This window comes from Pongo abelii, chromosome 10 (assembly GCF_028885655.2).
Source record: "Pongo abelii isolate AG06213 chromosome 10, NHGRI_mPonAbe1-v2.0_pri, whole genome shotgun sequence".
Classification (NCBI taxonomy): domain Eukaryota; kingdom Metazoa; phylum Chordata; class Mammalia; order Primates; family Hominidae; genus Pongo; species Pongo abelii.
This window is the reverse complement of record NC_071995.2, coordinates 94,493,871-94,521,825: the sequence shown is the minus strand read 5'-3', so window position 1 is coordinate 94,521,825 and position 27,955 is coordinate 94,493,871. Positions and strand designations below refer to the sequence as shown.

General features: G+C 43.6%; 1 protein-coding gene across 2 annotated transcripts; it reads left to right on the top strand.

Moving 5' to 3' along the window:
- Window positions 1-45: 45 nt before the first annotated feature.
- Window positions 46-27,401, top strand: HAL (histidine ammonia-lyase). Of its 2 annotated transcripts, XM_054527523.1 has the most exons (21): window positions 46-3,306; window positions 3,547-3,874; window positions 4,545-4,605; window positions 4,712-4,739; window positions 5,401-5,475; window positions 5,567-5,639; window positions 5,728-5,794; window positions 6,074-6,111; window positions 6,765-6,890; window positions 9,038-9,177; window positions 11,328-11,375; window positions 12,337-12,484; window positions 13,380-13,475; window positions 13,580-13,638; window positions 15,554-15,634; window positions 18,686-18,751; window positions 18,828-18,993; window positions 21,468-21,602; window positions 22,841-22,949; window positions 23,049-23,118; window positions 25,175-27,401. In XM_054527523.1, exons 2-21 carry the CDS (start codon window positions 3,628-3,630, stop codon window positions 25,313-25,315), a joined length of 1,974 nt encoding a protein of 657 aa, XP_054383498.1. In that variant the 5' UTR covers window positions 46-3,306; window positions 3,547-3,627; the 3' UTR covers window positions 25,316-27,401. The 2 variants fall into 2 exon arrangements, with proteins under 2 accessions (XP_054383498.1, XP_054383499.1); XM_054527524.1 differs by lacking the exon at window positions 23,049-23,118.
- The last annotated feature ends 554 nt before the right edge of the window (window positions 27,402-27,955 follow it).

Sequence of the window (27,955 nt, the reverse complement as noted above, 5' to 3'; positions counted from 1 at the left end):
GGTGGGGGTGGGGGACGGTGTCCTGACCAAATAACCCCTCAAAGTGCTAATGCAGTGACTAAAGTTACAATAGGAGCGAACACCCAAGGTGGGACAGGTATGGAAGAGACATATTCCTGCCTATTCCCGGAATCCTGGCTTCTCCCTGGCTCTCACTCTCCCTAGCAGTTTTTGTTTTGTTTTTGAGACAGGGCCTCACGCTGTCGCCCAGGCTGGAGTGCAGTGGCATGACCACAGCTCACTGCAGCATCGGCCTCTGGGTTCAAGCCATCCTCCCTCCTCAGCCTCTGGAGTAGCTGAGACTACAGGCATGTACCACCATGTCTGGCTAATTTTTGTTTTGTAGAGACAGAGTTTGGCCATGTTGCCCAGGCTGGTCTCGAACTCCTGGGCTCAAGCAATCCGCCCCCCTCGTTCTGTCCTCTTGGTCACTTATCTACACTGCAGTGTGATTCTTTGTCCAGGCTCTGCTCTCCCTTGTCTTCCTTGCCAGGAATAGAGAGAAGGGAGTTCAGCTCAAATCACTGGCATAAGATCACATTCTAAGATTAGACTTTAGCAAATCCATTTACCCAAATACTGCTCTTTAAGGCTTCTGCCCTATGAGCTTACAAGACAAGCTCTAAGTTAATGTCGTTTTTAGTTATCACTTAGTGATACTGAAAGTGAATTGTGACAAGGGTTGCTTGAAGGGTGGTGTGGAAGGGTGCTGTGAAGAAGGTAGAGGGCGCTAAAGACAAACTTAATCCTGCTTGCTGGTTTACCCAGGGGCCAGCTCGGTGCTGTTCACATTTCTTCAGTTCAGCTAGTAAGCATATGCTAAGTGTCTTTGTGCCAGGTCAGATATATACATAATTATGGATGAACACAGACAAGTAATTTCTAGATAATACTAAAGAAGAGCTATGCTAAGGCATCCCAGAGAAGGGCCACTTAACCCAACGGAAGAATTTAGGGAATGCTTCCTGGAGAAGAAAAGGCCTAAACAGGCTTAAGGAGTAAGAAAGATCTAGCCAGGCAAAGGAAGTTGGAAAGTGCGTTCCTGGAGAAAGAATAACAAGGAAGTCTCTGCTCCACAATGCGTAGGGCCTGAGTTTAGTATCCTCAAACTGCTGGGGGTGACTTACATGGCTGGGAGGTGGTATCATCTGGAAGCTCCTTCCCTCACTAGTCTGATGTCTGGGCTGAAATTACTCAGAAGGTGGACTCGGCAGTGACTGTCAACTGGAGCACGCAGTAGTTTGGGTTTTCTTGCAGCATGAAGATAGTTAGACCTCTTATTAGTCATCTTTATACAGCTTTATCCATCACCAGACAATAAGCCTCATGAAGGGAGAGCATGTTTGTTATTTCATCCCCAGCACCTCGCATAGAGCTTGTTACATAACAGGTGTTGAAAAAATATTTGTGAAATGAGTCAAGGAATGAATGGAGGGGGGCAGAAGGTTAAGGTGGTTCACATGTGCAGGCCTCAGTTTTCTCACAGATGTAGGAGGTAAGGTCTCCTTCTGAGAATTAGAGGAGGTGGATGTTGAGAAGGTCCTGGCAGAGGGGTCAAAGTTTTGGAAAGTCACTGTGGGCTGGACGGAATAAAAGGGCAATACCATCAATCTATGTGATCACAGGACTTTCTCTATCAGTGTCTTCTGCCTGGGTGAACACATATGGCAGTTTAATTTTAAACAGGGTCTTGCTCTCACCCAGGCTGGAGTACAGTGGTACAATCATAACTCATTGCAGCATTGACCTCCTAGGCTTAAGAAATCCTTCCAAGAGATGGCTGTTTTTTGTGATGACTAAGGGGATGTGTGTTACTCCAAGTGTAGACACAGGTTTAGGGATGCAAAGGAATCTCAGAGTGCTTAAGAAAGAGTGGTCCAATGAGCAACTAGGGGACCAGCTTCCTAGGACAGTAAGTGAGGACGCTGGTGGGAAGTGGAGGGATGAAGGGACTGACTGGAGGTCAGGTCCAAGGCCGGTGGTGACTAAAGTAAGGGGGCAGCTGGAAGGTCGTGGTCAGAAGGTGGAATATTGGAATTTCAGATTTCTTAAGTGTGTCAAATTCAGGTCATGACAAATTCCAGGGTGATTTCTTAAGTGTGTCAAATTCAGGTCATGACAAATTCCAGGGTGCAGTCACGGTGTGGGTAGCTGAAGAGCAAGTTTCAATAAGGCTCAAGGAAGGGTAGCTATTTGTACACTTCCTGGGAAGCTGTCAGCAGATGAGAGGGACTCTGGGTATGAGTATAGGTGTTTTTCGTGAGCAACCGTGTCTCTCTTCCCAACAGAAGTCTGATTTAGTGGAAACAGACTCTTTAGGATTTTTCTAGTGCAATAATCAAATCTCTAAAAACTGGCTTACAATGAAAGTGCTGCTTAGTCAAAATAGCATCTGCATATCTTTGGTGCCTGAATCATGCTATCCAGAGTTCCTTAATACCAATGGTAATGAGGCAGGTGCAGGGAGCAGTTATCTGTGGTGAAGAAGCTTAATTGGGTGAGGCATATCCATGTGCCAAGATGAAAGACCATTTATGGAACATTATAGCTTTATAATTCATACAGAACATTTACAAAGCATTATAGTTACATAGAGTATTGGTGTCCAGATACTAGTAATCACAGACACTTCTATAACATTTCCACTATGCCAGGTGCTGTGTTGAGGGCTTTACATATATGAACTGACTTCATCCTCCCAATAGCCCTTTGACATATATACTATCATCATTATCTTCATTTTACAGATGAGGCAACTGAGGCCCAGAGAAGTCAAATCTCTTGCCCACAAGTCATACACTTAGCAAATGGCAGAGCCAGGATTTGATCACAGGTAAATCCTGCACATACTGGAGGGAGGCAGTTAGCCCCTAGGCCTTCTGATAAGGAAATACAGGGTAATACTCACCTAATCAAGGCTAATAAGTAGTAGAGCTGGACTCTCATCCATGGCTGTCTGAGCCCCTAATCTCCAAGTCAGGGTGGTTCATTTGCCCAGATGACGACCTTTAGTTGTGAAAATGATCTCTGGCCTTTGCAGTCTTCCCTGGTGGAAAGAAAGCTTCAGAAAACCTTACTGGTGACAGGAAGTAGTTGCTCAATACATGTTTGTGGAATAAACAAATGAGTGACGATTGCCACACTCCCGGTGTCACAGTTGGCCTGCAGGACACATTTTACAGTTGAGTAATCTCAGATAAAGACAGGAACATGGTGTTTATAAGCTGCCCTTAATGGCAGAGAACACAGACAGAAACGAGGGAAGAGAGAGAAATTGGGTCCCTGAAGAAAGGGGGCCAGCAGCAGGTAGGTGCCATCAGGGACAAGAACAGCACCTCCCAGGGTGGGAGACCCCAGGCCTTTCTGGCAGCAGGTCTGGATGGAAAGTGGACAGGAGGCTCACCCGTCTGCATCCCCTGCTCCTGCCCCTACTCGGCTACAAAAACCAAAGGGACAGCGGGTACCTCAATAAATATTTGTCCAAAGCGTGAATGCGTAAAGGTGAAGGAGGGGGAGTGGTTTGAAAGTCTATTCTCATCCTTCCAGCTGACCATACCCCGGTAGCCACTCCTGCATAAAGCTCTCCCCTCCTGTGACCAGCTGAGGACCTCAGGCTGCAGCGGAGCCATGCCCAGATACACGGTGCACGTACGTGGGGAATGGCTGGCAGTGCCCTGCCAGGACGCGCAGCTCACTGTGGGCTGGCTGGGCCGGGAGGCCGTGAGGCGCTATATCAAGAATAAGCCCGACAATGGTGGCTTCACCTCCGTGGATGACGCGCACTTCCTTGTGCGCCGGTGCAAGGGCCTGGGCCTGCTGGACAACGAGGACCAGCTCGAGGTGGCCCTAGAGGACAACGAGTTCGTGGAAGTGGGTGAGTGGCTGCAGGAGAGGGCCGCGAACGGGTGCGGTTTGGCCTGGCTTAGTCTTTGCAGCATTGAACCCCCACCTCAGGGAAAATGATGCGCAGAGGTCAGGCTTGCCGAGGCTGGCTCTGTGCAGGCACATGCCACGCCTCTGGGGATCTTAAGTCCTCACACAATCCTGTGAGATGGGTAGGATTCTCCTCCACCTCTGATGGAGGAGAAATCAGAGAGGAGGTAACTTACCCAGACTCCAGCAGCGAGTAAGTAACAAAGACTACACTAGTACTCAAGGCTGCAGGTCTGAATCCCTTTGCAGTGACTGAATCATCTTGAGGTTATGTTGCCTTTCAAAAGAATCCACCCCCACCCCCAGACTGGAGGCCAGTAGCATAGCATCAGTTCAGATTTTGAAGAAAATAAAGCTGGGAATGGGGATGGAAGTGGAATTGTGTCTTGAACTTTCATCTAAACCCCTGGTCTCTGCCCTGACACCTACCTCTCTGCTTTTTGCTCTCCTCCTACATAAAGATGCTAAGACCACATGAAACCATCTGAAGTAGTTTTAAAGCAGCCATTTCTATAGAATTTATGGGCCAATGATGGGCCCTTCCTTGGTTTAACAGGGGGAACATGGCTGTACAATGTGATCTGTAACAAGTCTCCCGTGCATTGTTTTAGTTATAGAGGGTGATGCCATGTCTCCTGACTTCATTCCATCTCAACCAGAAGGAGTTTATCTGTATCCTTTCCCACAGGCTCTTTGGTCTGCTCTGGGGGCGGCTCCTGCAGATGGTGGGGCTGGGGTTTTTCCACACCACCCTATATGTTCCTTTACCTGGATACAGATACAGCAAGTACCGGGAACCTGAAAAGGTAAGCTTCAAACCACTCTCTTTTTCTTCAGAAAATTAAGGCCCCTTATTTAAGAGGGTGGAAAGCCAGGACAACTTCTGAGTAAACACTGTCAATTAGAACAGGGCTGGCTGGGAGCAGGGACTCATGTCTGTAGTCCCAGCACTTTGGGTGGCACAGGTGGGCAGTTCACTTGAGGTCATCAGCTTGAAACCAGCCTGGCCAACATGGCGAAACCTCATCTCTACTAAAAATACAAAGATTAGCCAGGTATGGTGGCATGCACCTGTAATCCCAGCTACTCGGGAGCCTGAGGCACGAGAATTGCTTGAACCCAGGAGGCGGAGGTTGCAGTGAGCCGTGATTGTACCACTGCACTCCAGCCTGGGCTGGAGACTCTGTCTCAAAACCAACCAACCAACCAACCAACCAACCAACCAACCAACAACCAACCACAGGGCTTTTATCCAGCTCTGTAGTAGGGAAAGGGGGCTTGGAAAGGCATTATGCTTTTGCACCAATCAGGCTCCTCTTATGCAAGCTGCCTTTTTATTTAGCACATTCATGTTTCATGCAATGATCAGATCTCTGAAATGTCAGTTTGGTTCTGTTGGAGGTGTCCCTACTCTGGTTAGAATAATCAAGCTGTTCACACTCACTGAGATCCCCTTCTTTTGTGTAGTACATCGAGTTAGATGGAGACAGTCTGACCACGGAGGTTCTGGTCAACTTGGGAAAGGGACACTACAAAATAAAGGTATGGGGAGGGAGGGGAAAGATGTCCTCTGGCCGTTTTTGCTGCCCGTGGAAGTCTTTAATGTGCTCAGTTCTGATCAACATTTTCCTAGCTCACCCTAACTGCTGAGAAGAGGGTGCAGAAATCCAGGGAGGTCATAGATAGCATCATAAAAGAGAAAACAGGTATCTTTTTATCTTTATGTTATAAATATTTTTATAAACAAACAAAAATCCCTGCATCTAATTGCATAATGTCTCTTTTTTATCCTAGTTGTTTACGGTATTACTACAGGTTTCGGGAAATTTGCCAGAACTGTAATTCCTATCAATAAGCTACAGTAAGTTTAAAACACACATATGTTCACATTCCACCTATCCTCATCTTTGAAATATTTTTCAACAAGGGAAATCACCTTTGCCCCAATTTACAGATCAGAGGATGAGGCTTGGGTTAACTTGCATGTGAGTTGGTATTGAAAACCCAGGCTGGCTGGTTTCTCCCATTGCCTTCCTTCTGTCCGTCCAAGGATTTGACCATGATTCCCTTCATTTTCCCAGCTGAGGGAACATTTTTTCACTGCAATGTATCTAAGAGGGTTTTTACCTTTCTGTTGCAGGGAGCTTCAGGTCAACTTAGTACGCTCACATTCTTCAGGTAAGTCAAAACGTTGGGTGCTTCCTGGATCTTGTGTGACTAGATGAATAAAGCACAGCACAGTGTGAGTTATCCAGTTATAGTCACAAAAATCTAGTTTCTCAAAACAGCATTTCAAGAACTAGGTGCCGAGGTGAGAAGGGATGCAGAAAGAATCAGCTGAGCCTTAGAAAAAGAAATGGGCCAGGTGGAGGGATGGGGTTGGTATGAGAACACATGTCCCATCCCGTGGAGACAGTGTTGCATTCAGGGAAGGAAATAAAGCCTGGAACTCAGAGAATGAGTTAGGATGGGCATAGTGAGATGGGAAAGACTGTCGCCAATCAGCACCCATCAAATGGTAAAGAAGTTGTGCTAAGGACTCTGGATGCTATGTATTCTAAAGGTGAGTGGGAGGTCAGGGGTTCACTGAAGCTTCCCGAAAAGGGGAATTGAGAAGGCAAAACTGGGGTCTTAACCTTTGTCAGGAAGATGGGGCTCGGACAAGTCAGACAGGCAGGAGGGAGAGTAGTCCAACTACCTGAGCCGAGAGGAGAAGGTAATAGCAGGCTGGGCTACATATGGGAAAGATTGGAGGGAGGGAGGCAGGGAGGTTGTCAGGAGATAGAAAGGAGTTTGCTTTTCTTGGAGAAAACATCAATTCTGTTTTGCAGGTGTTGGGAAGCCACTAAGTCCTGAGAGGTGTCGGATGCTCTTGGCTTTAAGGATCAATGTCTTAGCCAAAGGATACAGTGGCATTTCCCTGGAGACCCTCAAACAAGTCATAGAAATGTTTAATGGTAATGCAATGGCTCCCTAGACGGAACCTCTGTGGAGGCTGGGCGTGTACCACAGGGTAGAATTGATTGGCCAGATGCTGAGGAATCACCTAAGAAGACATGAAATAATTGAAATGAGTGGGAAATGCCCTTGGCAAAAAGAAGGACAGTTAGATGGGGGAAGCGGAGAAAGTTGATCAGAGATGCTTACTCCTGTGAACTTTAACTTATTCTGCAAGACCCTTTCCCTAGCATTTGTCATCTTCAAGACTAGAACAGGACTCTTAAGTCTGCCCTTACATTCAAGCCTGCCTAGAAGAACCTTGGATCAAGTGGTACATGAATATGGTTAGAAAAATTGCATAATGGTATCAATGTCCATCCCAAAGGCCAATTCAGTAGTTCTGGTTGGTGCCTGGGAATCTGAAATCGTAATGCCCCCCAGGTGATGGCTAGACTCGCACACTAAAATCCAACTTCTTGCAGGGTAGAACAGAAATGCAAAGAGGTTAATGACTCCCTTGTAATCAAGAAGTCATGTAGTGGCAGGATATAAGAGAACTCAACTCTGGAGCTTTCTTCTTGGATAGGAAAATTCTAATGTGGAAACCAGATTTGCAGTGGTTGGAGGTACTGTCCCTTCTCACAGGTAAGGACAAGCCTTCTAGGTCAGTGGAGACTCAGAACTCTTTGAGGGGAAGGAGAGGGAGGAGAAGCAGAGCTGAGGAAGTCACAAACAGCAAAACACATTCTTGAGTTTCCATGTTATGGACGCAAGTGGCATGTAAACAGGATATGCCAATGGGTGGAGAGCAATTTGGATGAGCAGTCTATTGTCTATAGGGCTGTGCTGAACAGACTAGTAGTGATTCCAACACCTATTTCTACCCCTACCTTGGTCTGCCATACTATATAGCCCTAAAATCTCAGACAGTAGCACTCCAACCTTAAACCCACCTGTACTTTATGGGTGAGTCTAAGGCACCTCTGAGAATTCCCCAGCGTGAACTATGAGCCAGAAGCTGGTCTGTGGATGGCACTGCCATACCCGACTGACATTATTTAACAGTTGGAAAAAATGCTGCTGTCAGGAATCTGATTTTATTTCAGAAAAATGAAGCCTCTTTTTTGATAACTTTTTGGGAATTTCTTAGAAAATGGCACGTGTTCATTGATAAAGGGCAGTGGAGTGTAGACTGGGTGACTTGCAAAATGAAAGGACTCAGTTGCCTATGACTTCTCTTTCCCTGGGAAACCTTGTTAATGCTTCGGTGCACCACTTCCTTCTGGAACATTTTATATTACTTTTCCAATGTTTCCAAACATTTTCCAATAGCTGTGAATGGCTAAACTTGGTCAAATGAATGTCCTTGAATTTCATATTAAGATAATTTCTATTTTTCCTTTAATAATGAACTAAAAAACAAAACAAAACAAAAACAAAAACAAAAAAAACAGCTAGTTCCTGATCACATCTTTAAGATACATTGCTAAAATTTATACAAGTGGAAGTACTAGGTCAAATTAGAGCACACAGATTTTGAGGGCTTTGCATCCAGAAGTGTCCTCCTTCCTTTTTCTTATTTATTTAGGAGACAGGGTCCTGCTTTGTCACCCAGGCTGGAGTGCAGTGGCGCGATCTTGGCTCACTGCAACCTCCGCCTCCTAGATTCAAGTGATTCTCCCATCTCAGCCTTCCCAGTAGTTGGGACTACAGGCATGTGCCACCACGCTTGGCTTAATTTTTGTGTTTTTCACAGAGACAGGGTTTCGCTGTGTTGCCCAGGCTGGTCTTGAACTCCTGGGCTCAAGTGACATGCCTGCCTCGGCCTCCCAAAGTGCTGGGATTACAGGCTTGAGCCACTGCGCCTGGACCTTCTTTCCTTCTTGCTATCTCTCCCTCCAGCCCTCCTTTCCTCCCTCTCTCTTCTTTTCCTTCCTCTCTTCCTCCTCTCCACCCCCACTCCTCTTTTTCTTTCTATAGCAATTCATCCAGGTCCCTTACATATTAGCTGGGTTTGAAGAATTGTCTTTCCCCAGGTATTTATGCCATAAAGTGATAGATATTGGAGGTAGGGTGTTTGGGGGGTGGGGGGGCGCTCACTGGCAAAGCAAGGAGAGTCAGAATGCAGTACTCTTGAACTAATTACTGCCTACTTCTCTCCCAGCCTCCTGCCTGCCCTATGTTCCAGAGAAAGGAACCGTTGGTGCCAGTGGGGACCTTGCCCCACTCTCTCATCTTGCTCTTGGGCTAATTGGAGAAGGGAAGATGTGGTCTCCAAAGAGTGGCTGGGCTGATGCTAAATATGTAAGACTTACAATAGCTTCCATCTGCAGCAATTGCCCTAGGCTGGACACCAACTGTGCTTGCATGCTTTGTATCACCTAATTCTTACAACAGCCCGGTGAGGGAGCCTCTGCTATCCTTACGTTATAGATGAGACAACGAAAGCTTAGAAGTCAGACTAGGCAAGACTGTTGTTAGCTTCTATACTCAGCTGTCAGCCTTCCGGGTTTGGTAATCACCGTGGTGAAAAGGTGTAACTGCTACTGTTAATCCCAATAATTTATCCTGCACCTACAACATTTCCAGTGCCTAGCAGGGAGGTCGCACACTGTCACAATTTTAATTAGGAGCTGGTCTCACAAGTGCAGTGGTATGGCTCATAGCACTTACTATATGGCTTCCGGAAAGCAGGTTTCATTTTTCCCTAAGCTCTTACCCTAGTAGCTAATCAAAAAAGCCTGTTTTTGATAAAGCTTTGGTGTTTTCTTCATCTGTGTCTGAATTTCATTACAGCAGCACAAAGCATCATTTAATGTATCATCCGTGATGAATTGCTGGGAGGTTCCCTGATAGTAAGTGAAAGGGGTAGAGGGCCCTGGAAGAGGAAACAGCTAAGGAAATAGATAATCCTTTTGGGGATGCAGCTTCTAGATCATCTGTCTTCTGTGCAGGCTTGTCTTTGATTATTTCACTATGGACAGTGTTTTCCTCCAACCACCCTCACACAGCAATCACCCTGACCTTTCTAAACAGCAAATTCAAGCATGTTCTGGTGAAAACCTCTAATGCTTCCCATTGTCCTCAGGATAAAGGCTAAACTTAAAGTGGCTTTCAAGGGTTTTTTTTTTTTTTGGTCATGTTAGCCCCTAATCCCTTCTATGTGTGGTTCTGCATTGCAGAAACTGGAGGTTGCTTGTAGCAGGAATGTGCTGGGCAGAGGGTCTAGCACAAATATGTTCTTCTTTCTCCAACTTCTGCTTCTGAAATGTCTTCTAGGGATCTTTTGAAGCCAGAAGTTCAAGACCAGCCTAGGCAAGAAAGCGAGGCTCCTCCTCTAAATAAAATAATTTAAAAATTATCCTGGCACAGTAGCATGTGCCTGTAATCCCAGCTACTCAGGAGGCTGAGGATCACTTGAGCCCAGGAGTTCAAGGCTACAGTGAGCTAGGATTGCACCACTGTGCTCGCTTCAGCCTAGGTGACAGAGACAGGTGTCTAAAAAATAAAAGACAAAGAAAAAAAAGAAAAGCCCTCTAAGAAGCTTCCCTCTCTGCTGCTCCACTTTCTACCTCTCGAGTTCCTTCCTCCTGTATGCTCTTCCTAGCACCTTACGTGATTGTTTTCCACTGCACCCCACCCGCTTCCCACATCCTCAAGCACTGAATGTGCTGTTACTCAGATTGCCCCTGAGCTTGCCTGTCTTCATTTTGCCTACTCCTAGACCCACCCGCACACCCAGAACAGAATCCAGCCTCTAGTTGATACTTGAATCTAATTGCGAAATTGACACAGTAAATGGGACCAGCTCTGTCCTTCTCTTACCTTAACTTCCCCTTCCTTCTTTCCTAGAGAGACCTTAACTTAATGATTCTCTACTTCTTTTATTTCAAGGGAAGATTGTTCTGCCCATTCCGCCTCGGGATTCTGTCTCCATCTAGTAGAGGGAATTTTATAATCCCGTCTTCATTGGTGCTCACACATGTGCCACAAAAGCCCTGCTCTGAGGTTTTGCCAGTATTTAAATGAAGCATTAGTGAGGTTAGAGGACTTTCTAGGTCAAGCTCTGGAGGCAGGGGAGCGTAAAGTGGGAGGAGTCCAGTCTGTGCACAACACAGATGCATGTATGTCAGGAGGTAGAGGTAAAAAAGGTGAACTGCTAAGGTGGAAACTGAACACAAAGGACCTAGAAACCAAAATTTAGGGTTGATTCTATAGACAATGGAACCCCTGATTTCAGTACAAAAATTAATTGAAAGATAAGTCTGCTTTCATGACTGAAGAACAGAACTAGAGAATAGACCAGAGAACATGAATAGAGCCAGTTCCTGTAGGTCTCATCTCTTATAAGTGGACTTTTGGGCATAAAGAGCTATTATTGGATTACATATGATATTGGAAATAGGCTAGTATTTCATTTGATACCCATTTTCATATTTTTAATCATTCTATAGGTCCTAGAAGCCCATGGATTGAAACCAGTTATTTTAAAACCAAAAGAGGTAAGGAAACTCAAGAAAAATATGTTCATAGTGCATAAGTTTTTATTTATGCAGTATTTTCAGTTTTAATCTCAGCCTCAATGGTTCCTTAAATGCAACTTGCATGTTTGTTTAAAGTTCATCCCTGAAGAAGGGGCACCTCTGTAAGAATTTAAAAGATTCTTTATGCCAGGCATGGTGGCGGATGCCTGTAATTCTAGCACTTTGGGAAGCCGAGACAGGTGGATTGCCTGAGCTCAGGAGTTTGAGACCAGCCTGGGCAACATGGCGAAACCCATCTCTACCCGCCCCCCCAAAAAAGACAAAAATTAGCCAGGCGTGGTGGCGCACACTTGTAATCCCAGCTACCCTGGAGGCTCAGGTGGGAGGATCACTTGAGCCCTGGAGGTCAAGGCTGCAGGGAGCCATGGTTGCACCACTGCACACCAGCCTGAGCAACACAGTAAGACCCTGTCTCAAAAAAGAAAAAAGATTCTTCGTGCCACAATGCATAGGCGGTCTCTTAGGAACTTAAAACTTCAAATCGAGTTCTGTTAGGATCTCTGAGAGATAGATGTTCTCAGCCCAAATTCCTTAGAATGCTCTAAGCTAAGAGTCTTGGACCAGAATTGGGTTTTTTTGGATTTCTCGTCTATAACAGTAAGAATTTAAAGAACAAATGCAACCTAATGCACTAAAGATTTTATATGCAGTCTACACTCCAGAGCTGCATTGCTGCTTTGGGAATGGGGATACTTAACGAGTGTTTCATTTGCCAGATTTGTGCTTACAAGTTCACATATGATAGCACTTATTCTTCAAGGGCTTAAATAAACATTACTGTCCCATACTTTAGAAAACATAAACATAATTCAGCTGACTGGCTAATTTCTCTCTTATGAAAGCAAAAGATACAAAATCCACTGGTATGTAAGTTCGTTACAATAATCACAGTAGGAAACTTTGCTCTCTCCCCCGACAGGGCCTGGCACTCATCAACGGGACGCAGATGATCACATCCCTGGGCTGTGAAGCTGTAGAGAGAGCCAGTGCTATTGCACGGCAGGCTGACATTGTGGCAGCCCTGACCCTAGAGGTCCTGAAGGGCACCACCAAAGCCTTTGACACTGGTCAGCAGGGTTCTTCCTTTCGGTTGTTATTCATTCAACCAGAGGTGATGGGGCGGGGTGGCTGAGATCTTTAGACACAGAAGTGGTGGGGGCAGGTGGTAGGGAAGGAGAAATCCCAAGTGCCTGTGGTGTACCCAGTGTGCTGCATCTTCATCTAAGCCATGGCACAACTGATCCTTGAAAGAACCGCAATTTACAGATGCACAGAGCCCAGAAATTGAGTGACTTGCCTCAGAGCACCCGGGGTTCTGGGTGTGTCAAGCTCTGTGTTGTCTTAGGAATCTTTTTACAGGACTTAGGAGTCCTGTAAAAAGGAAGAGGATTAGAGTTGGTCCCGACTAGAAAATTGGGAAAGAAAAACTGTCGAATTGGTAGCTTATTTAGAAAGTAGTGAATTTTGACGACCCCCCCAACTATAATATGAAAAAGGGTAGAACATTGTCTAAAAGTGACTGAGTTAAATTAGGCCACTGTAGGGCTCCCTCCTATTATTAGCCCTATTCCTTTAAGGTAGGCCCAGTGTCTTGAGTGGAATTCCCAGTGGTCTCAACATATAGTTTGCTCTCAGATATTTAAAGTAGAAGGAATCAAGTCAATAAGGAAAATCGTGATTTTGGAGTTAAGTTTCTAATTTTGAGTGGTGGCTAAGGACCCTGGGACTTTTGAGGGCTGTGTCAACACTGTAGATGGTCCTGAACCATTGATGGTCATTTATTCTAATATCAGAATTACTCGACCTGGCATGGTGGCTCGTGCCTGTAATCCCAGCACTTTGGGAGGCCAAGGTAGGCTTGAGCCTAGGAGTTTGAAACCAGCCTGCGGAACGCAGTGAGACCCCCATCTTTAAAAAAATAAATAAATGGAATTATTCAGACTTTTTCTCCATCAATTCTAGACATTCATGCTCTTCGACCTCACCGTGGGCAAATTGAAGTTGCTTTTCGGTTTCGGTCACTCTTGGACTCAGATCACCACCCATCAGAAATAGCAGGTCTGACCATGTTTATGGGAGTGACCTATTTGGTTATGTGTTTTGTGAAAAGAATTAGTAACATGATCCCTGTCTCATCCCCTCCACCTCCACCTCTTCCACAGAGAGTCACAGGTTCTGTGATCACGTCCAGGATGCATACACCTTGCGCTGCTGTCCACAGGTAAAAGCAAAAAAAAAAAAAAAAAAAAAAAAAAAGTCAATAAAAAATGCCAATAAGGTTTTTCTTTCCCCGGGTTCAGGATGAAAAATTTTAAACCAGGAAAGTGTTAGAAAAACATGTAATGGTCAACTATAGTCCAAATTTCTTACTGTCTGTATGAAAAGTTATGTATATTTTACCTTTATGTGTGCAATTGTTGTAAAGTTTCTATTCTATATGGTGAACTATTTGTTTTCTTTTGATTGCTCAACCTACTTTCAGAGGACAACCTCTTTTTTTTTTGAGACAACCAACAGATAACTTCTTTGTTTTGGAGAGAGTCTCAGTCTGTCACCCTGGCTGGAGTGCAGTGGCATGATCTCTGCTCACTAGAATCTTCACCTCCCAGGTTCAAGTGATTCTCCTGCCTCAACCTCCTGAGTAGCTGGGATTACAGGCATGCGCCACCATGCCTAATTTTTGTATTTTTATTAGCGATGGAGTCTTACCATGTTGGCCAAGCTGGTCTCGAACCCCTGACCTCAAATGATCCACCTACCTCAGCCTCTCAAAGTGCTGGGATTACAGGTGTGAGCCACCGTCCCCAGCCCAGACAACCTCTTATGTTGATTCAGTGCCCTTTTAAAAATTCTTAGTAATAAAATCATAACCAGTTAGTAGAGTTGTACTGTTTCTCCCTGTTAAGATGAAACTTTAACCAGATAGTCAGAGGTGTTTACAGGAAAGTCTTAATTATATCATTTTGAAACTCAAGTGCATAGTAATGGTTATACCTTACTTGCATTTTATGGGCAATATAAGTTATTTTAAATGAACTTGTGATGCTTAACTTTAAATTAAAAATGCAGATGACCTGGGTTGGCATTAGGCATCTGTATTGCAGATGCATAATTTACATATGACAATTAGAGAGCCAGGCATCTCAATAAACAATATTTGAGTCTGTGCCAAATTTCAGTCTATGGTGTAATAGAGTCCTCCCTAGAATAAATACCCTCATTTCCCTTTACTCAGCAAGTTATCTTTTCTAGCTAGCTTATTAAGCAATGGATCAAAACACCTATGGGTAAGAATTGCCAAATTAGATCTATAGGAAGATTAAGTCCTGATGTAAGACTTCCCTGATATTTTAATAACGATAGCAGATTCTATGTGACAGGCACCATTATCACTGTCTTTCATTTATTAATTCATTTAATCTTCCCAACTATAAGATACTCTTTCTCCCATTTTGCAATGGGGAAACTGAGACACAGAATTACGTACCTTGCCCACGATCACACAGATAGATAATTACTTCCTTGACTTCTGGGAGAAACCAGAGCTAGGTGCTGCTTTATAGATTGTGGCTATCTCTGGGGTTTGTACAGGGTAGCTGCCTTATGTGTGAGCATCTTCTAATGTGATACCTTCATGCTTAATGAACTTTACTGCCTTGGATAATAGCTACCATTTGAGTAATCTCTGCGAGTCACATCTAAGAATTTGTTTGCATTATTTTATATACGTCTCAAAAGCCGTAAGTGCTATTGTCTGTTTTCTAAGTCTTCCTCTCTTTTAACTATAAACCTAAGGAACTTGCCCAAGTCCTACCACTAACCTGGGAGTGAATCTGCCTGTGTCTAGAGTTGGCATTCTTCCTCCCACACCATGCTGCTTTGTATAGATTGATCTAATGTGAATATATATGATAATGAATTTATTCTAATTTGTTTCAGTGAAAACCCAAAAGAATTATAACAAAATTATCTTCAGTTCAAAATGAACAGAGTATAATTTCCATGGTTATAACTTTAAGATAAGATTTTCTATATTCTTTATAACTTTAAGATAAGATCTTCTATATTCTTTTAAGAATATTGGTACTCTTCAGGTAATCAAATGGGTCACATACCTTATTTTGATTGTATTTTAGGTCCATGGTGTGGTGAATGATACAATAGCATTTGTGAAGAACATCATTACCACAGAACTGAACAGCGCAACAGATAATCCTGTATCTTTTGATTGTATACTAACCTACAATTATAGAATTGCAGCTGGTAATTTTAGGATCTACTGAAACAATCATTTTGTGTAGCTTCTCAGTTCCATTGCTCCATTTCACAGAGTAAATGAATCAGTACCTGAGGCTCAGAGGTTAACTGACTTTCTCCAGGTCAGAGCTGGTAAGTGGCAGAGGTGACCTGTGAACTTACTCTCAGGTGCCAAGTCTAACATGCTGTACTTTCCAAATGGACCCACTCAAGATTTAAGAAGAAATTTCCAGCATTGGCTGACATGTTTCCTGAAGACACTGGCCCTAAAACCCATTGCCAAGGTTGTTGGTGGAAGGGTGAAGACGTAGGTCACAAATGTGATTGCAGAGATGCTGGACAGTTTATTTATGCAGGCCTCTCTGCTTTGCGTGAGAGCAGTTTGCGTTACGCAGAGGTCAGCCTTTTAACACTTACCAAAGTATTGATTAAAGAGTTATGGCTTCCTCATCCTGAGGTTTTTGGCATTTTTTTTGTTTTTGTTTGTTTTTAGACGGAGTCTCTGTCTCCTAGGCTGGAGTGCAGTGGTGCCATCTCGGCTCTCTGCAACCTCTGCCTCACAGGTTCAAGCGATTCTCCTGCCTCAGCCTCCTGAGTAGCTGGAATTACAGGCATGTGCCCGCAGGCCCGGCTAATATTTGTATTTTTAGTAGAGACAGGGTTTTGCTGTGTTGGCCAGGCTGGTCTCAAACTCCTGACCTCAAGTGATCCACCTGCCTTGGCCTCCCAAAGTGCTGGGATTACAGGTGTGAGCGACCACACCTGGCCCCCATCATGAGTTTTTATTTGTCATGTGCACTTTGCTCAAATTAGTGCTTTTGCATTTGTTCAAAGAAATAGTAAAACTGATTCCATTTCTCAAGGATGGAGCTCCTCTCTTCTTAATGGTGTGGTTTATCTCAGAGCCATCTGGTTTTTGCTATGTTCCATGATGGCTTAGTTCCCCAGATGTTGAGGTGATCAGTCAGGAGTCACACTGGCACAGTTTTCATGGAGACAGCACTGCCTCTGAAGATAATCAAACGCCTTTGGAATCTATTTTTCCTATTCCACATCTGCCTCAGTTCTGAATCCTAGAGAAAGTGCTGAGTCAGCAGCCCCAAAAGCAGGTCACAGGCTGAGTTAGCAGATGGTTATGTGATAGCTCCGTAAGGTTTCCCATGAGATGGCTTTTGTATGTATGTGTTTTTTGACAAGCGTACTTCAGAATGTGTGTTTTATGTTCTCTCACGTTGTTTTACACTGAAGTCAACCCACACTAAATAAGCCTCAGGAATTGTGGGTCTCTCCATTCACTTCAATACCACCCCATCCCCCAGATGGAATAGTAGTTTTTATGAACTCTATGTAGTCTTATCTCACGTACCAGTCTTTTCACTGTAGGGAAGAGGTGTATCTATTCTACATTTACATCATTGCCTTTAAAGGGTGTCTCATAGTTTTTAGAAATTACCATTCAATTACTGAATATGGGGCAGGGGATAATTAATTCCTCACTAAATTCTTCTGCTACCACTTGCCTCAGCAAGAATTTCAGACAAAAGTCTTTTATTTTTTTCAATTAAAGATGCTAATTATTGATAAATTTCCAATAGGCTAATATTTGGGAGTTCTCTTGCAATACTGCTGTTACCTGAAAGAATATGTTTCTCAATTTTCTATTGCAGATACGGAGCCCCATCACACATGCTGGATATTATGGGAGTTAAATTCTAATTGTTTTAATCTACTAGCCAACAAACAAATTTGGAACAACTAGAGGACAATAAAAACATGTCTAAGTTCTAAATTGATGCAGAATTCCATTGCTATAGGGATTCAGAGAATGGAGAGGAGGCCGAGGCCAAGGAGCTAGACCCAATGGGCTCACAGTTACACACGCAGAACACAGTAATCCACACTTGACAAGGTTAATGTGACACATATATCTCCAAGTCTTTCAAAGTTAGAACCTTTCTTACACACAGCAAGTTCTCAGTTAATAGGCAATGAATATTCTTGAGCCCAAGAGGCAAAGATTAGCTCTTTAGAACCAGGAAGAAGGATCTGTTACTGCCTTTTCCTGGGTGCTTGCTGGTTTAAGTAAAGTGCATGATGGAATAGAATTATCTGAGGCTGGGTTTGGTGGCTCACACCTGTAATCCCAGCACTTTGGGAGGCCAAGGTGGGCTGATCACTGGAGGCCAAGAGTCCAAGACCAGCCTGGCCAACATGGCAAAACCCTGTCTCTACTAAAAATACAAAATTTAACTGGGTGTGGTGGTGCGTGCCTGTAATCCCAGCTACTCAGGAGGCTGAGGCAAAAGAAATCACTTGAACCTGGGAGGCAGAGGTCTCAGTGAGTCGAGATGGCGCCACTGTACTCCAGCCTGGGTGACAGAGTGATACAGAAAATAAAAAAAGAATTACCTCAGAGTAATAATATTCAGCAAATTTAAACTTGCCACCTACTTAAAATGGATTCATGAGGACATATTGGCCACCATCTGCTGTTGAACGCTGACACCAGATTACTGAGTAAAGAATTTGAAAATTTTCTTAAAATTGATTATTTCAGACATTTTGGTAGTTACTCATCAGCAGCATTTCCCATTCAACAGATTCTTCTATGGAACACAAGTTTGCAGTGCCCATTGAAGAAACAGAAGTTGCTTTCAAAAAGATGTATTGGTCTCTGTTTTTAGTTTCAGGCTATAAACCTTTTGAGGGCAGGTATACTAACCACCAGGTTGGTACAGTTATGGTGCTTGAGAATCTAATCTCAAGAGAAAACATCATTTCAAGGTTCATGTTTTTTTGGCCTCCAAATTGGGTGTACATGATCCACCTTTAAGCCTTTTTGTTTTTTGCTTTTGTGCCCCTTTATGTCTCTTGCAGGAAGACTTGTCTCTTTCCCTCCACCCCACATTTGTACACAGACTGCCACCTCCATGTTAAAAAAGAGGGCAGGAAGGGGTTGTACTTGAAGTGACCGGCAAACGTTATCTTCAAGCCTTAACCTCTTGTGAAAGATGGTCTTCGCCAGTAGGGGAGAGACAATTTCTGGAGGAAACTTCCATGGTGAATACTCAGCCAAAGTAAGCTTTTTAGAACTGCTCTTGACCCCGAAAGCACATTCCAATATAGGCTGACTAAACAGAGACCCTCTTTCAGGCCCTAGACTACTTGGCCATTGGCATCCATGAACTTGCTGCAATCAGTGAGAGAAGAATCGAGCGGCTCTGCAATCCCTCCCTCAGTGAGCTGCCTGCCTTCCTGGTGTCCGAAGGTGGTCTGAACTCTGGGTTCATGATAGCTCACTGCACGGCAGCAGCCCTTGGTAAGGACACTGCCCTTTTCCCAGAACACACACCCGTCCATCTAAGGGTCTTTCCATTTCACCTAGAAGTATCAAATGTGGTCTGTGAGTGAGATCTAACTTTTCACCACTTTTATTTGCATCCTAGTTCTCTCAGTGCAAAGGTAACAGGTTAACTCTAATATTTTTCAGAAAAAAATAGTTTAAAAACTTCAATACTGTTATACTGGAATATAATAATACAATAATAAGGCTGTAATGGACAATTTCTCTGTGGAAAGCAATTTGACATTGCATATGAACTTCATCTCTATAGCTTTTTTCCAAATCTCCATTTGAAGACTATTGGAAAAAGACTAAGATGGTTATAGTTAATGGTGAAACTTGAACCAACCTATAATTAAACTTTAAATTTTTAAACCTATAATTAAACTTTGGATACATTTCACTAGATATAACAACCACTAAAAACAAAGATGTTATTGCAACATAAAAAAATGCTTATAAGAATCAGGATACCCTCTGTGAAGACTGAGCTTCAATATAGTTTATTTCTGACTCAAGATTGTAAGAGACAGATTAACACATCAGAACAGTGCCTGGCACTAAGTAAGTGCTAAGGGCCTCATTTATGTTCATTCACTTAATTGCACAATTGTCACCTGAGGTAAGTGCTATTATTGTTATCTATAGATGAATATCTGAAGATCAGAGTTAAGTGACTTGCCCAATATTGCACAGATAGCAAGATGTAAAGCAGAATTCAAACCCTGAATTTTGGCATACAAAAATGTGCTTTTACTTCAATTAATGAGGATCTCATTTTAATCAATACTTAATCCTAAAATAGGGTTGTCAAATTTAACAAAAACACAGGATGACTAGTTAAATTTGAATTATTTGGGACATACTTATACTACAAAAATTATTTTTTTTAATCTAAAATCAAAATTTAACTGGGCATCCTCTACTTTATCTAACAACCCTACCCTAAAAGGCAGGATAGCATGAGTTATTACATGCGTAGATGCTAGATCAGAAGCCCAGCTCTGCCATTTACTAGCTCTGTGAGCCTCTTTATCCTGTTGATCCTCAATTTACACCTGCATAAAATGGACATAAGTTTACCTAAGGGGGTTGTTTGGAGGATTAAATGAATTGATGCATATAAAGCCTGGCACATCATAAGCACTAAATAAATACTAGTTGCTATTAATATTATTCCCAACCAACACAAATAACCAACTAAGAGCCACTGAATTCACCTCCTCTGACCAGTATCTTCTATTTGCTTACTTGCTTATTAATAAAATACCCCTTTAACAGGTAGAAATTTCTCACAATAACGTAGTCGTGGGGGAGTAGTCATTGATTTCTAGAGAATGGGATGGACATTGGGAAGCCTCATTTGAATATGTTTTAGTTTCCCAAGCTGCCTATTGAGGTTGTTCGGCTTGCTTTCATTGTAGTAAAATTAGTGTTTTTCTTTTTTTGGCCCTTGTAAGTTATCTTTCTGAACAAGCCTCACCACAGATTGCTTATCTGTATAGCCCTCAGTTTAGGGTCCAAGGACTTGGGACTTACAGTGCTGAAACCTGGAAAGTCATTGGCCAACCAACATGACCTTGACAAAGTAGCATGACCCTAGTTTAAAGCGAGATCATCTTAGGATACGATCCCATACAGCATAGAAAACAATTGAAGCTTCACCCATGACCACTCTTAAAGCCAAAGAAAGAGGAGAAGAGATTTTGAGTCTGACCTTTCCTGACTTCTAAGCCAGGGTGAGGGAACTTCATAACCTAAGTTCTTGCTACTTATAGTGTAGTCCTCAGACCAACAATATGGCCATCACCTGAGAGCTCGTTAGTACAGCAGAATTTCAGGCTCCCCACCCAAAGCTCAGTATCTTTGTTATAACAAGGTCCCCGAGTGATTCATGTGCACTGGAAAGCTTGAGAGTCCCATGTCTTGGTCCTCCCTAGAATTCCCCCACCTCCCAGATATTGCTGGTAGTCATCGAGCCCCTGTTTACATCCACTTATATCATCCTTGAACACTCTGAAGTGTTAAATCTTCTTGCCCAAGATTTATGGGTCCAGCCTCAGTCCCCAAATGCCACACCCAAATTCTGGTGACACAACCAAATTGACCTCAAGTACCCGAAAATGGCCATCATGTCTCTTTCTCCCCTACTCTCCCTGGCATGTTAAATGCCTCCCAGGTTTTCATCTTGGCCTTGTTATATTAGAATTCCCAGCTCTCCCATCCCTGTCTTACCTCAGAACTCACTATTGCTTTAGAATACTCACTTGGGGAAAAAAATGACCTGCTTCCTTTTCCCAAAGCAGCTTTCTACCATCAGGTGCTTGGATAATGTCCAAGATCTTCTGGAGAGTGTATCCCATGCTGTTGAGCACTCTGTGGAAGCCACGGGTCCTTTAGACAGCTCATCCTATAAGGAGCACTTCTTAACTGGTACTGGTCTCTTGCAGTTTCTGAGAACAAAGCTCTGTGCCATCCCTCGTCTGTTGACTCCCTCTCCACCAGCGCGGCCACGGAGGACCACGTCTCCATGGGAGGATGGGCAGCAAGGAAGGCCCTCAGGGTCATCGAGCACGTGGAGCAAGGTAATGCTGATGAGTCCGGGATGGCGGGCCTCCCTGATAGACCACTGTGCCCGTGGTTCTCAAGTGGGATCTCCCACCAGCAACATCAGCATCACCTGGAAACTTGTCAGGAAGGCAGACTCTCAGGCCTTGCAGGCCAGCTAATTCAGAAACTCCAGGAGGAGAGCGGAGCAATCTGTGTTTAATGAACCCTCCAGGTGATTCTGATCTTCACTAAAGATTAAGAACCAAGGAACCATGCAGAACTAAGCTGGTCCTTTGGCTGGCTTTTTTTTTTTTCTTTCTTTTTTTTTTGAGATAGGATCTCTATCTGCCACCCAGGCTGGAGTGCAGCGTTGCAACCATAGCTCACTGCAGCCTTGAACTCCCGGGCTCGAGTGATCCTCCTTCCTTAGTCTCCTAAGTAACTGACACTGCAGGCATGCACCACCACACCTGGGTAATTTTTAAATTTTTTGTGAAGATGGGTTCTTGCTGTGTTGCCTTGGCTGGTCTCAAACTCTTGGCCTCAAGTAATCCTCCCACCTCACCCCCCCAAAGTGTTTTTTTTTTTTTTTAATGAGACTTTTAAAACATATATTCAAAGTGGAGAGACGAGTACCATGAACTGTCACACCCCACCTTGATTCAACAGCACATTCAATTTATGAAGTACACTATGAACTCTAGCGAGTGCAGACAGATCACAATGGCAGAGGATGAAGTTGTGGAATTCACTGTGGACCTGGAAGCAATTTCTCATCTTCTAGTCCAGTATCCCCACCCCGCAATTCATATGGAATTGGAAACCGCGAGATGTAAAGCATCTTGATGAAATGCATACAATTATTTAATAGAGCTGGGGCTCAAGATGAGGATCAGCTCTTCTTTCTCACTTCATTCCCTACCCACATGACCCAAACTTAGCCAACAAACCTTGGTTAGAGGATGTGAATGGGGCACATGGCAGATTTTGCTAGCGCAGATGAATGGGCAGCTTCCTGGGTAGGTGTGCGGGTCTGGTAATTATTCAGGTAAATGTCTCAATTCTCCCCTTCTCAGCATTAAAGATACAGTCAAGGGGTTAGAAAACAGGTTAAAATGGCAACTAAATATCAAAGCAACTTCATTCTGCCAATAGACAGAGAACAAACCATCTGTTAGTTGGGTGGTGATGGGTGTCAACTTTGGGAAATCCACATTCCTTAAGCATGAAGTCAGACTTTCATAAGCTACCATCTTGGAATTTCTTGTTTCAGTGCTGGCCATCGAGCTCCTTGCAGCCTGCCAGGGCATAGAGTTTCTACGTCCCCTGAAAACAACCACTCCGCTGGAGAAGGTCTATGACCTGGTGCGCTCTGTTGTAAGGTAAAATCAAACAGGTCTCTGAAAGTTACATCAGTTCGGCACTGTGAACCCTGGCAGGGTTTAATGTTTGGCTGATGGGTGGATGTGCTCTCCCTGTAGGCCCTGGATAAAAGATCGCTTCATGGCCCCGGACATCGAGGCAGCCCATAGGCTGCTCCTGGAGCAGAAGGCAAGCTGGCCCCTTGGCTTGTTTCTTAATTTTTCATTGTTACAGGAAAGCAAAGTCGGGGATGGAGAAACATTGCCTTATTCTATTGTTTTCTGGCCATTCCTTGGGAATTAGCAAAAAGGTATTTGAACAACAACTTGCAGCACCAATAAGAAGCCATATAATAAACACTAAGTGCACCAGGGTACAGTCAAACGTTGAATATCTAAGGATTAGAAACAGAAATGGATTTTAAAGGGAGTTTTGGAACAATATTCATGGGGAAAAAAATAAGATGTCAGGTTCATTGATGCCTCCCCACCCCTGCAAGATGTCCTCTTTGATTCAAAAGTGCGTTCCCTTCTGGGTGATGCTATCACAACTACCACCACTGGGTGCAATGGCTGTGTAGACCTGGAGAGAAAACCAAGGCCTGGGTGTTTACTTCAGAAAACTTTCAGTCTGTCTAGTGCTCTGGTGAGATGCGGGTTTTCTTTCCTGCGTATTTCCACTGGTTACATTGACCATATACTCAGCTGCCAGGTACAGATGCCCAGCATGCTGGCTTATCTTTTAAATATCGTTTTTGAAGTGCTTTAAACCTTTTGAATCACTTGTCGGTGTTATGTTCCCTAGAATCGCTTGATTTCCTTAAAACAGTTGCTCTGCTCTAGGGGAGTGATTTTTCCCTGTGATTTTCACACCCATTATTTCTAAGCATGTCCTGCACTCTGGGTGGGGAAGCTGCTTGTCTGCTGCCAACTTTGGTGCTAGGAGGGAGGTATACGAGAGGTTAGCCTTTAAGAGTATTCATTTTCCAAGGTCATAAAAAATAATAGGAAAGGCTCCTTGGCTGTCAGTGGCAATCAGTTAAAAAGCAAATATAAACCAAAAACACAGCCTTAATTTCATTCAATTTTTAAAAAAAAATTTTTTAGAGATGGGGGTCTTGCTATGTTGCCAAGGCTGGACTCAAACTCCTGGGCTCAAGTGATCCTCCCACTTTGGCCTCTTGAGTAGCTGGGACTACAGGCGCATGCCACCATGCCCGTCCAGGGCCTTACTTTGAGATGATGTTATGCTTAAAAAAAAAAAAAAAAAAAAAAAAGAAAGAAAGAAAAAAGAGGTTGGTGGGTGGGAGGCAAAAACTAACCAAGGATCTGAGGCAGTGCCTCTCCAACATTAATGTGGCTATGAATCTGCTGGGCATCTTGTTGAAATGCAGGTGTGGATTCAGTAGGTCTGGGTGAAGGCCAAGATTCTGACTTGTCCCAGGTGATGCTGATACTGCAGGGGCACAGGCCACGCTTTGAGTAGCAGGGTCGAAGGAATAGAGCACCTGTGGCATGGAAATAAGGCAACAGGGAAATAAAATTCACTGCCTTTTATCATTTAAGGCTTGCTTTAGAAAACACACGGGTCCAGGCCATGTGTGGTGGCTCACACCCGTAATCCCAGCACTTTGGGGAGCCACGGTGGGTGGATCACTTGAGGCCAGAAATTCGAGACCAGCCTGGCCAACATGGTGAAACCCCATCTCTGCTAAAAATACAAAAATTAGCTGGGCCTGGTGGCACACTCCTGTAATCCCAGCTACTCAGGAGGCTGAGGCACAAGAATTGCTTGAACCTGGGAGGTGGAGGTTGCAGTGAGCTGAGATCATGCTACTGCACTCCAGCCTGGGCGACAGAGTGAGACTCTGTCTCACAAAAAAAGAAAAAAAACAAAAAAACAAGAAAAAACCGCATAGGTCCTGTTAAGACCCTGGAGCAACTATCCTTCACTCTGTCCACACTGAATTCTCTGGGTTTTGTTATTTGCTTGGGAAAAGTATGCAGCTTAAAATCTTTATGATGACTTTAGAAAGTTTTGGACTTTGTATATTTACAGTTTTTAATGCAACCAAAGACTAATTGACACAGGTCATGTGTCAAATGGCTTAAAATAAAAGCAAGCAAACAGCAGCTGTGTCCAGTCATGTATAGAGTATGTTTTCACTTCGGATGAAGTTGATGTTTAATAGCATGTGGAAACAATGTCATCAATATTTCAACTTTGTTTTGTCTTTGCTTTTCAGGTTTGGGAAGTAGCTGCTCCATACATTGAAAAATACAGAATGGAGCATATTCCAGAATCAAGACCTCTTTCTCCAACAGCCTTTTCACTGCAATTTCTGCACAAGAAATCCACCAAAATCCCGGAGTCTGAGGACCTTTAATGGGCTTTGTCATGAAGTAGCAGATCAGAGGGCAGTCAGTTTAGCACAAAGCAATACTAGGCTAAAGGAGAGACCTGAGAACTTTCCTAGGTAGATCAATCCATTGTATAATTCAGTTCTTCTAAAGCCTACTTTGGTTAGGCTGATGGCAGTATTATAGTTGCTAAATTCAGCACTGTGTTCCTGTTGTCGTGGTTCAAGACCCACCAGGTATTTTCAGATTATAAAAGTTTTCTTTCTTTCTTAACAATTTCAACAGGCCACTCACTCTTAAGGGTGAGAAGAATAACCACAATTGTATGTGCCTGTTTTTTTTTTACTCTTAGCATTAGATGAATTCAAATTTGGAAATAGATTGATAGCAATTTTTTCTAAAAACTTTAGATTTTGTTAACCTTTTTTTTTTTAAAAAAATTTGCTTCAACAAGCTCTCCACCAGTTGAATTTCTTTGGCTAATTTTACTTTGCATGATATGACTTAATATGCCTTCATAAATAACGATTTTATGTCATAATTTGTCCTTAAGCAGCTTTTTTCTTCTATTAATTGGATCATAGTAAAGAGTAGTCAATAGGGTCTTCAGCTATTAATTATAGAGGTAATTAAAACCAACAAGGGTTTTCATGTGCAAAGGAGATAAGGAATGAATATAAAGATTGCTATTTGGGTGGCTCTTATTAAACTGTGTATTTTGTACTTATCACTACACGTATCCCCCAAATGCTTACATGGGAGTTTGAGGTTAGTATTTTCACTTCCTAGGTGTTAGTACTCTATTCACATTCTTATTGTAACCTTCCTCATTTCACAGATAAGGAATCTCTGGGGATTAACCAACCTCCTTTCTGTAGTGGTAAATCATTAAAATGAGTCCTATTGACAAAGGTCAGATGGAGCCCTAGAATGTATTACCCCATCTATTTTTTCCCCCAAGAAGATAAAGGACCTTCAGGGATGGCTTAAGTGTATCTGTCCAGATGAAGGATGGGTCACATGACCTCTTGGCTTCCCAAGGCTAAGCTCTGTGACTTTGCACCCGTGTGTGCATATATGTGCAAGGCCCTTCAAGTGGTCTGAAACCGTGGCCCTAAAAACCACAGCTGGTGGAGAGGAGGACAGACACACTTGCCAGCTTGCCTACCTAATTGCCGTCTAAAATGGGCCCAACAGTGGATTTCACAATAGAGTTTTCACCCTTTAGATTTGCAACCTGTCCACAGGAAAGGTGGAAACTGAAGTGAAAACTGCTGCCCACAGCAATTCACGGAGCAAAAAATGTGCTGAGGAGCCTGTTTACCTAAAGGTTGTTCTTGGTGCTATTCTTTGTCAAAATGTGAACACACACAAATGAGGTTTGTGCATTGTCATCTATGAGCTGCCATTCAGCCAGTAACCCCCAGCGGTCTGATGGTGCTCTTCGCTCCAGTTTGGGGAATGCTGGATTCTCACGGCCCCTGCAGTCCTCCAGGTCAAAATGACACTTTGTCACTGAGTTTTCTACACAGCTCTATTAGTAACTGACAGCACACGCCTTCAAGGAAACTTCAAGGGAAACATGGAATAAACTGAGTCTCAATTGCCTATGGTGTTGCTTTATTCTTAGGTTTTTATAACAAAGTTTAGCGCCTCTAACAGCAGTTAATCAAGCTTCTGAAGGATTCGGTTGACAGATGTCAACCGTTTTTAAGAACATATGCTTGACTCAGTACACTCTTTTTCCCATTGGCTAGCAACAAAAGAGTCGGAGGCATCAGGATTTCCTCCCCAGCCCCGCAGGCTCACCTGGGCTTTGTCACAAGTTGTCTCAGGGCAGCCGGAGGAGGCAAACCCTAAAGCACAAGGGCTTTTCAAGCCCCTGTTGTGCCACGTTCGCTAATGTCCTGTTGGCTAAAGCAAGTCACGTTCCAGGCCCAGAGTCAATTTGGGAGGGTAACATTCAAGGGCATGGGCGTGTGATTTGGCGTGATCCATGGGCCTGTATCTGACAATCTACCACGTGCATAAAATCCCATCACAGCCTGGGTGCGGTGGCTCATGCCTGTAATCCCAGCACTTTGGGGGGCCAAGGTAAGTGGATCATGAGGTCAGGATTTCAAAAACCACCCTGGTCAAGATGGTGAAACCCTGTCTCTACTAAAATTACAAAAATTAACCAGGCACCGTGGCAGGTGCCTGTAATCCCAGCTACTCGGGAGGCTGAAGCAGGAGAATTGCTTGATCCTGGGTGGCAGAGGTTGCAGTGAGCGAAGATCGTGCCACTGCACTCCAGCCTGGGTGACAGAGTGAGACTCCATCTCAAAAAAAAAAAAAAAAGAAAGAAAAGAAAAAGAAAAAAAATCATCACAACTGGCAAAATTCAAAAGCAGATACATTTCATACTGCTTTAAACTTGTATCTGATTTTTGGGTCTGGTCACTGGATTGCTTTTTATTAAACTTTATGGTTCTCTCTTTATGGTTCATTTGCTTTTTTTTTTTTTTTTTTTTTTTTTTTGAGATGGAGTCTTGGCTCTGTCGCCCAGGCTGTGGTGCAATAGTGCTACCTTAGCTCACTGCAAACCTCTGCCTCCTGCATTCAAGCAATTCTCTTGCCTCAGCCTACCAAGTAGCTGGAATTACAGGTATGTGCCATCACACTCG

Bases quoted from the DNA above. Each gene is read 5' to 3' on its own strand.
- HAL (XM_054527523.1), top strand. From the start codon at position 3,628: ATGCCCAGATACACGGTGCACGTACGTGGGGAATGGCTGGCAGTGCCC. The intron at 6,891-9,037 runs GTAATGCAATGG...CTTCTCTCCCAG, and splicing joins AGTCATAGAAATGTTTAATG to CCTCCTGCCTGCCCTATGTT. The intron at 15,635-18,685 runs GTATCTTTTGAT...CTCTTGTGAAAG, and splicing joins ACAGCGCAACAGATAATCCT to ATGGTCTTCGCCAGTAGGGG.